The sequence below is a fragment of the Chiloscyllium punctatum genome, chromosome 32, assembly GCF_047496795.1.
Source record: "Chiloscyllium punctatum isolate Juve2018m chromosome 32, sChiPun1.3, whole genome shotgun sequence".
NCBI classification, from domain to species: domain Eukaryota; kingdom Metazoa; phylum Chordata; class Chondrichthyes; order Orectolobiformes; family Hemiscylliidae; genus Chiloscyllium; species Chiloscyllium punctatum.
Genome location: NC_092770.1, coordinates 18,441,139 through 18,456,133, shown reverse-complemented (window position 1 = coordinate 18,456,133; position 14,995 = coordinate 18,441,139). Strand labels below are relative to the sequence as shown.

The following is a 14,995-nucleotide window of genomic DNA, read 5'->3' as shown; positions in this document are numbered from 1 at the left end:
GGCTGCTGCAGGCTGAGCTGCAGGCCCGGCCTCAGATGCTCCTCCTCCCTTTTTAGCCATTTCTGGACAGCTGAAAATACAGGTAAGTCCATTTTTAAATGTTTCTTGGGGCTCCACAATCTTTCCAACGCCCCAAGAAATCCTGATGACCTGGGTTGGACGTGTTAAAGGACCGTCCTGCTCCTGCTGCAATGCGAAGCTCTGCAGTGTGATCTTCTCAGATCGCCGCCATCTTAGATCCCCAGTTGGTCCTTTTCTGTAGATCAGAAAAACCCTCACTCTTGCCACCTGCAGTGAATCGCACCACAAATTGGAATTGGTGCAATAGTTTCAATCTTTTTTTACCCCATTGCAGTGTAAGTTTCTGGTGAGAAACCCTCTCTAATTTTGCTTTTTATTTATGGCTAGGTGAGAAAGTGGAAAACAGACAAGTGCTGGTGAACAAATCAATGCCGACAGTTACGCAGACTCCGTTAGAGGGAGCCGCACAATCTCAACAGCCACAGTTTCGCGATGTCCCAATCACGTATGTTTAAATGCAGATCTCTGTCACTTGTGGAACTGCATCTCTGGGATTGTCAGGGTGGGGTGGGATTTTTGGGGGAAAGTTGAGAGGAATTTGGTTGACAAGCATCATTCTATTGGTGGAGAAATCATCATTGAAGAAAAGATCATGCCTAGAACACTTCACCCCCTCAGAATATTATCCAGGTCGCTTCAAAGCCAATCAATTGTTTTGCGGTGCAATTGTCATTATTAAAGATTGTGTACTCAGTTTGCTCATGATAAGATTCCAGAAATAACAATGAGATAAAAAAGGAAATCAATTTTGGGAACAAAAAGAGGGCATTCAGCACATTGAGCTTGTTCCACAATTTAATCAGATTGAGACTGGTCTAAAAATCCATTTATCTGCGTCAATATCTTTATAGTCTAACCCAACAAAAATCTGTCAACTTTAAATATCCAATTGATCCTCTGTATCAACTGCATCTGGGGGTATGGGGTGCGTGGAAGAATTCCTGATTCCCGCTACTCTGTGAACAAATTCTTCTTGATTTCTGTTCTGGTGGCCTTGTTCTGATTTTAAAGTTCTGTCCCCTTGTTCTTGTTTTATCCCCAAGTCAGAGAAAATAGTTTCTCTTTATCTAGCCTGCTGTATCCCTTTTGTTGATGTTGATACATTTCTTCATGTTTTAAAACGTCTTTGAGCCTCTTCTGTTGTTTGCCTCTTTTACATTTGCCTCCTTTTAAGCTGGGAGTAGAAGATTTGTTTTGGCAGACGTTCATCTTTCATCCGAACAACATGACTGCTTAGTTGGTTCTCGATGATGTACACTTCAGTGTTTGTTGTATTTTGCTTCATTCAGCACGTTGATGTTCTATCTTTCCAGTTGATATTCAAGATGTTTCGAAGGCAGTGTTGATGAAACTTTTCAAGTGCCTTCAGATGTCGTCGGTATGTTGTCCAAGTTTCTGATGCATACAGGAGCGTTGGGATCACCACTGCTTTGTACACTAACATTTTTCAATTCCAAGAAGACTCAGATCATCTATCAACTGTCGCCAACTGAGACAAATCAACCAAGTTCAACTTGGCAAAACAACTCTGGAAAACGTGGACCGCTTTCCATATCTTGGAAGTCACCTCTCATCCCATGTTGACCTTCATGACGAGATCCAACATTGTCTTAAATGCACTGGAACAGTTTTTGGACTTCTCCAAACAAGAGTCTTTCATGATTATGACATCTGGACAAAATGTTAGTGTACAAAGCAGTGGTGATTCCAATGCTCTTGTATGCATCAGAAGCTTGGACAACATACAGATGAAATCTGAAGGCACTTGAAAAGTTCCATCAATGCTGCCTTTGAAACATCTTGAATATCAGCTGGGAAGATAGAAGAAGAACCAACATCAGCATGCTGAATGAAACAAAACAACAAGCATTGAAGCCTACGTCATCACGAACCAACTAAGATGTAGTGGTCATGTTGTTCGGATGAAAGACAAGCGTCTGCCAAAATAAATCTGCTACTCCCAGCTTAAATGTGGCCCTGCCTTGTGCTGCAACTCAGACAACTTCAATCCAGCCTGGACTTTCATTTTTCAGTAGGAGCTAGGACACTGCACCGAGTGAATATGGTGATTTTCTTCAGTATGATGTGTAAAAGGAAAGAGCTGATCCCTACTGTCGGTCTGATGGCTTTCACTGCATCCGGGGCTAGCACCGTCTCCATTTACTTCCTCCTCATCGAACCTGACATCACACCCTCCGTAAGACAGGAAATCCTACTCCCTGAGAAAATGTGGACTCCAAGAAACTCCAGAAGCTGATAATGATTAACCAGATGTGGGAGCCAGTGGAGGAGGTCCAGATAGTGAAACGTCACAGCAAGGAATGGAGCAGATTATCTCATCAGCATTGAACGTTCACTGATTCCTGACCTGAAATTCCACTGGAGAGGAACAGCAGCACTTGTGTTTGAGTTTTAGGTTTAAAAAGTGTCAATTTCTACCCCACCAACTCCTCCCTCTCTCCCTCCCTCTCTTAATTTGTGCCTTTGGCTTCAGGATGAGTGGCTCCACTATGGATGGACAGATGTGAAACAGCAACCTGTGTGTTTTCACTCAAACTGTTCCTACTGAGAAGATCATTAGTGTGAAATAAATAGTGTCTAATTTTTTTAAAAAAGGCAAATATAAAAGAGGCAGATAATAAGAGATTCAAAGACGTTTTAAGAGCCAACATGAAGAAATGTAACATCGACGTCAACAATTGGGAAACCAATGCCAAGGACCGGAAACTCTAGCAAACCATCATCCGAGAAGGAACAGCAACTTTCGAAGCCAACAGATGTGCAGAACTAGAAGAAAAGAGAAGAAAATGGAAAGTGAGGCAGCAACAACCAAAGGCCGATCTGCCATCTGGTATTACTTGTCCTCAGTGCGGAAGAACGTTCAAAGCCAAGATTGGTCTCGTATGGCATCTGAGAGCCCATAAATAGATCAACGGAACAAGGGCCATCATGTTCCACCTCTAGGGATAGCCATGTCAACGATCCCTTTTAACGTTTTAAATACTTTGATCGGATTGCCTCTCAATCAGCTAAACGCAAGTTAAAAGAAGCCAATTTCCTCGTATAATTTAACCTTTGTTGCTGATTCAGTGATGAGTCCTGGCCACTAAGAACTGACTTGCTCTTCTAATGTTGCCCAAAAACAGGCAGGTGGGTCCTCAGTTCAATGTCACATCTGCCAAGTTTGGCCCTTCTGTCAGTGAAGCACTCCCTCAGTACTACACTGGAATTATCAACCTGTTCACATCTGCCGTGGAACTTGAACCACTGATACTTTGGTTCAGCTGAGACTGATACTACTAGATTTGAGGACAGTAAGAGGTGACTTGATTGAAATATATATGACCTGAAATGGTCTTGGTAAAGAGCCTGAGGAAAGGATGTTTCCTCTTGATAGAGAATCTAGAATTAAGTGGTGCGGGGGTGGGTGGGTCAATGTTTTAAAAAATCAGGCTTTCTCAGTTTTAAAGAGTTTAGACATAAACAATTCTTTGAGAACCACTGGTCTTTTGTTTCCTTCACCCTTTTAGCAAGAGAGTTCCAGAGTTCTTGAATGTTTTTAAGATTTACTAAGCAAGGGTTTGAAAGGTTCAGGCATAGGTGGAAATGCGGATTTGAGGCTGCAATCCAATAAACCACCATGTTGAATGGTGGAGCAAGCTTAAGGGACTAAATGATCTACTTCTCCTAATTTCTATTTTGGTACTTATAAATGTCTCTTTTATATTAATGTTGCTTACATTAACAGCTACAAAGGAGCAACAGATTCATATATTGAGAAGGTGATGATCTCTTCAAACTCAGAAGACGCATTTTTAATTAAAATTCTGCTGAGACAGACAAGACGTCCTGAGATTGGTGACAAATTCAGCAGCCGACATGGCCAGAAAGGTAAGTTATTACTGCAATTTAAATGCATCAGATCACATTCTGTGTTTAGAACATAGAAAAGTAAAGCACAGAACAGGTCCTTCAGACCCACGATGTTGTTCCAAGGATTATTCCGAATCTAAAATAAAATAACCTAACCTGTGCACCCCTTGATTCACTGCTGTCCATGTGCATGTCCAGCAGTGTCCCTAATGACTCTGCTTCCACCACCACTGCTGGCAACACATTCCATGCATTCACAACTCTGTGTAATGAACCTACCTCTGTCATCTCCTCTATACCTTCCTCCTAACATCTTAAACTATGACCCCTTGTGCCAGTCAATCCTGCCCTGGGGAAAAGTCTCTGGCTATTGACTCTATCCATGCCTCTCATTACCTTGTATACCTCGATCATGTCACCTCTCTTCCTCCTCCTCTCCAGAGAGAAAAGTCCGAGCTTCGTCAACCTCTGTTTGTAAGACAAGTCTTCCAGTCCAGGCAGCATCCTGGTAAACCACCTTCACCCTTTCCAAAGCCTCTGAATCTTTCTTACAATAGGGCGACCAGAACTGCACACAGTATTCCAAGTGTGGTCTCACCAGGGGCTTGTAGAGCTGCAGGAAAAACTTGTGGCTCTTAAACTCTATCCCCCTGTTTATGAAAGCCAAAACACCATATGCTTTCTTAACAGCCCTATCCACTTGGCTGGCAACTTTGAGGGATCTATGCACTTGAACACCAAGATCCTGCTGTTCCTCCACACTGCCAAGAACCCTGTCGTTAATCCTATATTCATCATTCGGTTTCAATTTTCCAAAATGCATCACTTCGTATTTATCGAGGTTGAACTCCGTCTGTCATTTCTCAGCCCAGCTCTGCATCCTGTGTATGTCGCACTCAGCCTGCAATAGCCCTTGATACTATCAACTGTACCTCCAACCTTTGTGTCTTTGGCAAATTTACTAACCCACCCCTCAGCCTCCTCATCCAAGTCATTTATAAAAACTACAAAGAGCGAGGTCCAAGAAGAGCCCTGTGGGCACCACTCACCACTGACCTCCAGGCAGAATACTTTCCATCTACAACCTCTCTCTGCCTTCTGTCAGCCAACCAATTCTGAATCCAGATAGTCAAATCTCCCTGTATCCCATACCCCCTGACTTTATGAATGAGCCTACCATGGGGAACTTTATCAAATGCCTTGCTGAAGTCCATTTACATCACGTCCACTGCTCAACCTTCGACCTGTCTCGTCACCTCCTCAAAGAACTCGATAATATTTGTAAGGCATGACCTATCCCCCTCGAAGCTATGCTGACTGCCTTTACTCACACTATGCTTTTCCAAATAGTCATAAATCCTATCCCTCAGGATTCTTTCCAAAACCTTGCTGACCATAGACGTAAGACTGACCGACTGGCTGACTGGTCTATAATTGCCAAGGATTTCCCTATTACCCTTCTTGAAAAGAGGAACAACATTTGCCTCCCTCCAATCCTCCAGTACGACTCCCATGGAGAGTGAGGAAGCAAAAATCTTCACCAGTGGCTTAACAACCCCCTTTCTCGCTTCCTGGAGCAAACTAGGATAAATCTGGTCTGGCCCTGGGGACTGATCAATCTTAAAATTTCTAGCACATCAACTTCATCAATCTTGATCTGTTCAAGCCTATTTTCCAGCTCCTCAAAGTTCTCATTCACAACGAAGTCCCTTTCCTTAGTGAAAACCGCAGCAAAAAACTCATTTAGTGCTTCCCGTATCTGTTCAGACTCCACGCCCAAGTTCCCTACACTACCCCTGTCCGGCCCTACCTTCTCCCTGATCATTCTCTTATTCCTCACATATGAGTAAAATGCCTTTGGGTTCTCCCAAATCCTTCTTGCCAAGCTTTTTTCATGCCCCCACCAGGCTATCCTCAGCCCATTTCTGAGCTCCTTTCTAGCAAGCCTATAATCCTCTTAAAGCTATGCGAGACCCTTGCTTTCTCCATCTTACATAAGCTGCCTCCTTCCTTTTGACGAGAAGCTCTTCTGTTCTCATCATCCAAGGCTCCTTAATTTTACTCCTCCTTGTCTGTCTCAGAGGAACAAGTTTGTGTGTCACTCACAACGACTGCTCCTTAAATAGTCTCCACATGTCAGCTGCTCCCAGTCTGTACTTCCCAACTCCAGACTGATAAAGTCATAATTTTCTTTTCCCCAATTAAATATCTTTCCTTGGTAACTGCTCCTTTTCCTCTGCAAGGTTATGGTAAATGTGAGATAGTTGTAGTCACTGTCACCAAAATGTTCTCCCACTGCGGGATCTGATACCTGTCCTGGCTCATTGCTGAGCACCAAATCCAAAAAGGCCTCTCCCCTTTTCAGTCTGTCTACAAAGAAACCTCGATTATCCGAATACCAATTATCCAAAAATCAGATTATATGAAGGAGATCTTGAGGTTCTGATAGAAGCATTACATCAAAGACGTGTTTCCAACAGTGATCGCGTCTTTTGTTTACAGTAATTAAACAGGTGGCATCTGCAAATGACTGATCTCCTGCCCGCTCTCTTTCCCCACACTTTCCCTGGAGTTCTACAGAGGCGTGTACCCTAAACCCCCGTCCCCCAGATAATCTCTCCAAGGGACCTGTCAAAAGGTTGCAGTAAAGTGTGTGGGTGTGCGCGCAATTTGGAGACTTAGCCCGCAAAAGCAGCTGCAGCAGCAGTCGTGTTGGTGTCCCAGAGAGGGGGCAGGGGCATGCGGGGCACAGCGTTGGACGGGTTTATGGGGCAATGGTAATGTTGGACGGGGTTGGGGGGAGAGGGCGGTCGGTGTTGGGTGGGGTTGGAGGTGGGGGCTTGAGTGCTGTGTGCTGCTGCAATATCCTGAACGAGGAGCAGACTTTAAAAACTCCGAGCCCAGAGGAAAGGCATTTAATCGATTAACTGAATAATCGATTATCCGAACAAAATAGTGTTTGCCCATCACGTTCAGATAATTGAGGTTTTCTTGTACATACTGAGTAAGGAAACCCTTCTGAACACCTGACAAAAACTGTTCTATCCAAACCATCTGCATTAAGGATTTTCCAGTCAATATTAGGAAAGTTGAAGTCACCCATAACAACAACCCTGCTACATCTACATTTTTCCAAAATCTGCCGACCTATGTGTTCTTCAATCTCTCTATTGCTATTAGGGGGTCTGTAGAAAACCCCCAATTGGGTGGCTGCTCCTTTGCTGTTCCTAACTTCCACCCTAACTTCCACCCATACTGACTCAGTAGACAAATCTTCCTTGACAATCTTCGTTTCTGTAGCTGTGATGCACTCTCTGATTAGCAGTGCTACACCCCCTCCTATTTTTCCACCCTCCCTGTTCTTTCTAAATGTTCTAAACCCTGGAACATCAAGCAACTATTCCTGCCCCTGTGAAAACCATGTCTCTGTCATGGCCATAACATCGTGGCCCCAAGTACTGATCCATGCTCTAAGTTCATCACTCATTTCTGACACTCCTTGCATTAAAGCAGACACACTTTAACTGATCCCTTTGTTTCACTACATCCTGTCACTGCCCCATCTACAACTACCCCCCCACCTCAGATATGTAACTCTGGTTCCCACTCCCCTGCCAAACTAGTTGAAACCCTTCCGAACCACACGAGCAAATCTCCCACCCAGGATATTGGTGCCCCTCCAGTTCAGGTGCAACCTGTGATTCATGTACAGGTCCCACCTTCCCCAGAAGGCATCCAATGGTCTAAGTATCTGAAGCCCTCCCTCTTGCACCAACCTCGCAGCCACGTGTTAAGCTGCACTTAACTGTGACAGGTGACCTCACTATCTTGTGGCACCGGTAGCAAACCTGAGATCACTACTCGTCCTGCTCTTCAGCTTCCAACCTAGTGCTCTGTAATCCCTTTCCTGGCTATATCATTGGTGCCCTTATGTACCACGATTTCTGGCTGCTTATCCTCCCCTTCAGAATCCTGTAAACCCAATCGGTGACATCCCGGACCCTGGCACCGGAGAGGCAACATATCTTCTGGGAGTCCCATTCCTGACCACAAAATCTCCTGTCAATCCATCTAACTGATGAGTTCCCGACCACTAGTGCTTTTCAGTTCTTTTCCCCCCCCCACCCCCTTCCCTTCTGAGCCTCAGTGCCAGAGACCTAACAACTATGGCATTCCCCTGCTAGGCCATCCCCACCAGCAGTATCCAAACAGTATACTTATTGCTGAGGGGAACAGACACAGGGGATCCCTGCTCTGCCCATCCATTCCCTTCCTCCCCCTGACTGTAACCCAGCTGTACATCCTCTCAATTTCCCCCTCAGCCTCCCAGATGATCCCCAGTTCATCCAGCTCCAGTTCCCTAACTTGGTTTTCGAGGAGCTGGAGTTGGGTGCACTTCCTGCAGATGTGGTTATGTTTCTCACCTCCCACATTCTGCAGAAGGAACATGCAACTGCCCTAACAGCCATACCCCTCTAATCTGAAAGCCTGCACAAGACTAAACCAGAAGAGAAGAAAAGAAAAAAAAGAGAAAACCTGAAAACTTAGCAAGTTTACAGACTCTTACTAAGGTTAGAGGAGGTGGGTGAGAGAGAGGCCTCTGGTTTAGATCTCACCCACTTAAAAATTTCTCGGCAGCCCTCGCTTCTCTCTGCCCTCTCTCCTCGCCGCTCTGTTCAAACTGTTTATACCGAAAGCAATCTTTTGATTTAGCTGGTCCCATGAGTCCCAATTTTGTGCAATTGTTGTTTGTGTGAAACCTTATTGGATTGTCAAAAGCATTCAATGTTCTACATTTGTTGAATCAGTCACAGAATTATGAAAGGGCTGAAGGAGGCTATTAAGCCCATCGCTGGTTTCCACGTCCATTTTAAGATTTAATTGTTGCAAAAACATCCCCCTTGCAAGAAAACCAATGCAACGGATTTGCTTTGGAAAGTCCTCAGTTTCTTCTCTAAGAATAGTCTCTAGCATTTGTCTACTGCTGATTGTAGCAAACTATCCAAGAGTGATAATTTTCTGTCTCCCTTGTTTTTTAATTAGTTCAGGTTTGCAACTTCAACTCATTAAGAACTTAAAGAATTAACAAAGATCACATCAATGCATTTAAATCATTGCAGCTATGTTTTTGAAAGGATACATATGACTAGGAAGCAACATTAGGCCATTTCATCTTTCGAACTGCATGCAGTTCATGATGTGCTATTCACAAAGTACCTTGTGTTCCATTTACAAGATGCACTGCAGCAACTCTTTGAAGGTCCACCTACAGTGTCTTCCAAATCGGCATTTCGACCACTTAGACGGATAAGCAGATTCGTGGACACCCAAGGTCCCAAACCAACACCATCATAACTTGGAACTGTATGCCAACTTTACTGTTTCAGTCAGAATCCTGAATTTCCTCCCCCCAGCGTAGGACTGCAGTGGTTTAAGAAATTGGATGACCACCATTTTAGGGACTATTGGGGATGGAAAATAGATGTGGACCTATTCACCGGATTGAAACCAATGCATCTCTGTAACGTACCATCTTTATAAAATTGTTCAGATACATAGGTGTTAGGAACAGCAGTATGCCATTTGGCACTTCATGTCTGATGCACCATTCAATAAGATTATGGCTGGTCTGTGCCCCCATCCACTTAATCAAATGTTTACCTTTGATCATCAAAATTCTGCCCAACTCAGCCTTGAGTAAATGTGAAAACCTTGCCTCCACTACCATTTGGGGAAGCAATTTCTACACACATACCACCCTCTTAGGAAACCAAATTCTCCTAATCACTGTGTTAAAAGGGAAACCTCTTGTTAAACAACATCGCATAATTTTATTCACCTCTACAAGATAAACCAGCTCCGGGTATCATCACTTCATTCCTGATGAAGAGCTTATGCTCGAAATGTCTCCTCCATAAGCTCTACAAAAAAAGTCTTGCTGACTGCTGCCTTTTGAAATGCATTAAAGGCCATGAAGTTCCTGTATCTACAAGGTGGATACAGATTAAATTTACCATAGAAAGTTAGAGCTTGTCAATTTCAGTCTCAATATCCTTTCAAATGGATTGAATTTTAAATCCTAATTATTGTTGTGGTTCTGTTCGCCGAGCTGGGAATTTCTGTTGCAGACGTTTCATCCCCTGTCTAGGTGACATCCTCAGTGCTTGGGAACCTCCTGTGAAGCGCTTCTGTGATCGTTTCCTCTGGCATTTGTAATGGTTTGAATCTATCGCTTCCAGTTATCAGTTGCAGCTGGATGCAGATTATTAGCTGTCTTCCTGTTTGTCCTATGTAGTGTTTTGTGCAGTCCTTGCATGGGATTTTGTACACTATATTGGTTTTGCTCATGCTGGGTATCGGGTCCTTCGTTCTTGTGAGTTGTTGTTTGAGAGTGGCTGTTGGTTTGTGTGCTGTTATGAGTCCTAGTGGTCGCAGTAGTTTGGAAATGCTTTTGATGTATGGTAGTGTGGCTAGTCCTTTGGGTTGTGGCATGTCCTCATTCCATTGTCTTTCCCTTAGGCATCTGTTGATGAAATTGCGCGGGTATCTGTTTTTGGCAAATACATTGTATAGGTGTTCTTCTTCCTCCTCTTTTTGCAGTTCTGTTGTACTGCAGTGTGTTGTGGCCCTTTTGAACAATGTCTTGATGCAACTTCTTTTGTGTGTGTTGGGATGGTTGCTTTCGTAGTTCAGGACTTGGTCTGTGTGTGTGGCTTTCCTGTATACCTTTGTGGTGAATTCTCCGTTCGGTGTTCTCTGTACCATCACATCTAGGAATGGGAGTTGGTTGTTCTTTTCTTCCTCTCTCATGAATCGGATTCCTGTGAGTGTGGCGTTGATGATCCAGTGTTCTCTATTTCTGTGTTTTTAATGATTACAAAAGGTGTCATCCACATATCTGACCCAGAGTTTGGGTTGAATTTGTGGTAAGACTGTTTGTCCTAATCTTTTCATTTCCGCTTCTGCTATGAGTCCAGAGATGGATGAGCCCATGGGTGTGCTGTTGCAACCACCCCAACACACACAAAAGAAGTTGCATCAAGGCACTATTCAAAAGGGCCACAACACACCTGATACCCAGCATGAGCAAAACCAATGTAGTGTACAAAATCCCATGCAAGGACTGCACAAAACACTACATAGGACAAACAGGAAGACAGCTAACGATCCGCATCCATGAACACCAACTTGCCACGAAACGACATGACCAGCTATCCTTAGTAGCCACACACGCAGATGACAAGCAACATGAATTTGACTGGGACAACACTACTATTGTAGGACAAGCCAAACAGAGAACAGCCAGGGAATTCCTAGAGGCATGGCCCCCATCCACAGATTCAATCAATAAGCACATTGACCTGGACCCAATATACCGACCACTGCAATGGACAGCTGGAACTGACAACTGGAAGCGGCAGATTCAAACCACTACAAATGCCGGAGGAAACATCACAGAAGCGCTTCACAGGAGGCTCCCAAGCACTGAGGATGTCACCTAGACAGGGGATGAAATGTCTGCAACACAAATTCCCAGCTTGGCAAACAGAACCACAACAACGAGCACCCGAGCTACAAGTCTTCTCACAAACTTTGAATCCTAATTCTTCTCAGACAACATCTCAGGCACTGGAAATTAACTTTAATAAGTATACAGCCTCATTCTTTCCGATTTTAATGGCTATTAGAATCTTCTAATGCATTTTTCTTTCTCTTTTTTTGTTCAGTTTTGGTGCAGGCTAGGTACATTCCAACCACGGTGGCACAGTGGTTAGCACTGCTGCCTCACAGCGCCAGAGACCCGGGTTCAATTCCCGCCTCAGGGACTGACTGTGTGGAGTTTGCACGTTCTCCCCGTGTCTGCGTGGGTTTCCTCCGGGTGCTCCGGTTTCCTCCCACAGTCCAAAGATGTGCAGGTCAGGTGAATTGGCCATGCTAAATTGCCCGTAGTGTAGGTAAGAGGTAGATATAGGGGTATGGGTGGGTTGCGCTTCGGCGGGGCAGTGTGGACTTGTTGGGCCGAAGGGCCTGTTTCCACACTGTAAGTAATCTAAAAAAAAAAAAAAAAAAAAAATAAATACAAGCTGGTGTTGTATGGATTATGACAGATGGAAAATATGATGACCAAAAAAAACTAGCATTTGTTTGTTTGCCCATTAGCTGAACTAACCAATGAAAATAATTTTGACTTGTGAAAGGTGGTGGAGATGATACCTCAACTGGTTATAACCGAAAATAGGCTAGCCGAATGCTAAAATGTGACCTTTGCACCATGTGTTCTTGTGACACCTTTATCGAATGCTTTTTGATATCATTTTGAAAATACATTACATCAGTTCTCCTCTACCCACCGTAACATTACTTCATCAAAAAAAAATTGGTTCGACCTTTTGTAAGGAAAAAGTGAGGACTGCAGATGCTGGAGATCAGAGCTGAAAAATGTGTTGCTGGAAAAGCGCAGCAGGTCAGGCAGCATTCAAGAAGCAGGGGAATCGACGTTTCTGGCATAAGCCCTTCTTCAGGAATGAGGAAGGTGTGCCAAGCAGGCTAAGATAAAAGGTAGGGAGGAGGGACTTGGGGGAGGGGCGTTGGAAATGCGATAGGTGGAAGGAGAGGGTAAGGCGAGGGTGATAGGCCGGAGAGGTCAGGAAGAAGATTGTAGGTTGAGAAGGTGGTGCTGAGTCCGAGGGTTGAGGCTAAGATAAGGTGGGGGGAGGGGAAATGAGGAAGCTGGAGAAATCTGCATTCATCCCTTGTGGTTGGAGGGTTTCTAGGCAGAAGATGAGGCGCTCTTCCTCCAGGCGTTGTGTTGCCATGATCTGGCGATGGAGGAGGCCAAAGACCTGCATGTCCTTGGCAGAGTGGGAGGGGGAGTTGAAGTGTTGAGCCACGGGGCAGGTTGGGTTGGTTGGTGCAGGTGTCCCAGAGGTGTTCTCTGAAACGTTCCGCAAGTAGGCGGCCTGTCTCCCCAATGTAGAGGAGGCCACATTGGGTGCAGCGGATGCAGTAAATGATGTGTGTGGAGGTGCAGGTGAATTTGTGATGGATATGGAAGGATCCCTTGGGGCCTTGGAGGGAAGTGAGGGAGGAGGTGTGGTCGCAAGTTTTGCATTTCTTGCGGTTGCAGGGGAAGGTGCTGGGAGTGGCTTCCGACTCAACACGGACATTTACTATAAACCGACCGACTCCCCCAGCTACCTAGATTACACCTCTTCCCACCCTGCCCCCAGTAAAAACGCCATCCCATATTCCCAATTCCTTCGCCTCCGCTGCATCTGCTCCCAGGAGGACCAATTTCACTACCGATCAACCCAGATGGCCTCCTTCTTCAAAGACCGCAATTTCCTCTCAGACGTGGTTGACGATGCTCTCCACCGCATCTCCTCCACTTCCCGCTCCTCTGCCCTCGAACCCCGCCCCTCCAATCGCCACCAGGACAGAACCCCACTGGTCCTCACCTACCACCCCACCAACCTCCAGTCCCTTATCTCAGTCCCAACCCTTGGACTCAGCACCGCCTTCTTGACCTGGAATCTTCTTCCTGACCTCTTCGCCCCCACCCCCTCTCCGGCCTATCACCCTCACCTTAACCTCCTTCCACCTATCGCATTCCCAATGCCCCTCCCCCCAAGTCTTAGCCTGCTTGGCACACCTTCCTCATTCCTGAAGAAGGGCTTATGCCCGAAATGTCGATTCGCCTGCTTCTTGGATGCTGCCTGACCTGCTGCACTAGACCTTTTGTAAACCCATAATTGACTTTGCCTGATCAAATTGTGATTTTCTAAGTATCCTGTTGTATAACCACCTTTAATAATGTGTCTTGGCACCTTTCCTATGATAGATGTTAGGCTAATGACCCTACAGTTTCTTGCTCTTTGCTTCCCTTCTGTCACTAATAAAGATGTTTAATTTGTTGAGATTATAATTAGTGCATCAATTATCTGTGCAGTCACTCTTTTAAGTCTTTGTGATGCAGGGCATTTAGTCTTGACTTTAGATGTGGTAACTTTTCTAGCACCTTTTCCCTGATTATTGCAAATGTTTCAAGTTCGTCCATCCCTATTACTACTTAATTTTCAGTTAGCTTGTGAAGTTGCCCAGATAAGCACAAAATACCTGTTCAAAAACTCTACCATTTTTTTGTTTTACATTATCAATGCCTAGATACATTCTCTAGAAGACTAAAGCTAGCTTTAGTTACTCTTTTATGATTCAATTACTTGTAGAAACTCTTACTATCTATTTTTACTCTACAAGCTAGCTTTTTTTGTACTCTTCTTTCTACCTTTTTTTTGTTGATATCCCTTTGCTGTTGCTTAGGTTGACATGTCTGGAGGATATTTTTATTGCTTAGTTAATTAATTTTACCAATGCTATTTCTTCACTTATGCTAATTTCCAGGAGTTCTTCATTCTTGCTAGCCCTGCCCATTTCTGTTGTTAGGTCATTTGAGTTGAAACGCTAACTTTCTTTCTCTTTCCAATGAATCTTCCAGATCTGCTGAGCATTTTCAATATTGTCAGACCCTTGGTTGCAAATTTCTGTCTGTTCCTCTGTTATAGAAATACATAAAAAATATTTGTTTAATGTGTATTCCATTTCTTTACTCCCTATTATAATTTCACTTCTTTTTGTCTCAAATGGGCCTGTATTTACTTCACAAGTCTCCTCCTGTTTGTATTCTTCCTTTTTATACATTTGCTTTGTTTCAGTCTGTTTCTAGTCTACTCTTTTAATTTTTTTCCATTTTCCTTATTAATTTCTTGCTGAATTCTCAAATTCTCTCAATCCTGAAGCTAACTACTCTTTTTTTTGGCAATGTTATCAGCTTTGTTCTTTGAACCAATATTATCTCTGGCTCTTGTTAGCCATGGGTGGGCCAATTTTTCCAAGGTTCTGGATTAGTGGTGCTAGAAGAGCACAGCAGTTCAGGCAGCATCCGAGGAGCAGTAAAATCGACGTTTCAGGCAAAAGCCCTTCATCAGGAATACAGGCAGAGAGCCTGAAGGGTGGAGAGATAAGTGAGAGGAGGGTGGGGGTG

The 14,995-nt window shown here is 44.3% G+C and overlaps 1 protein-coding gene across 1 annotated transcript in view; it reads left to right on the top strand.

Annotated features, from left to right (window-relative positions):
• Positions 1 to 14,995, top strand: part of polr3b (polymerase (RNA) III (DNA directed) polypeptide B) — a 95,794-nt gene that overhangs the window by 67,415 nt on the left and 13,384 nt on the right. Inside the window, exons 22-23 of the mRNA XM_072551794.1 lie at positions 409 to 526; positions 3,830 to 3,972. Of these exons, the coding sequence (XP_072407895.1) occupies positions 409 to 526; positions 3,830 to 3,972 (261 nt within the window). The remainder of the gene's footprint in view (positions 1 to 408; positions 527 to 3,829; positions 3,973 to 14,995) is intronic.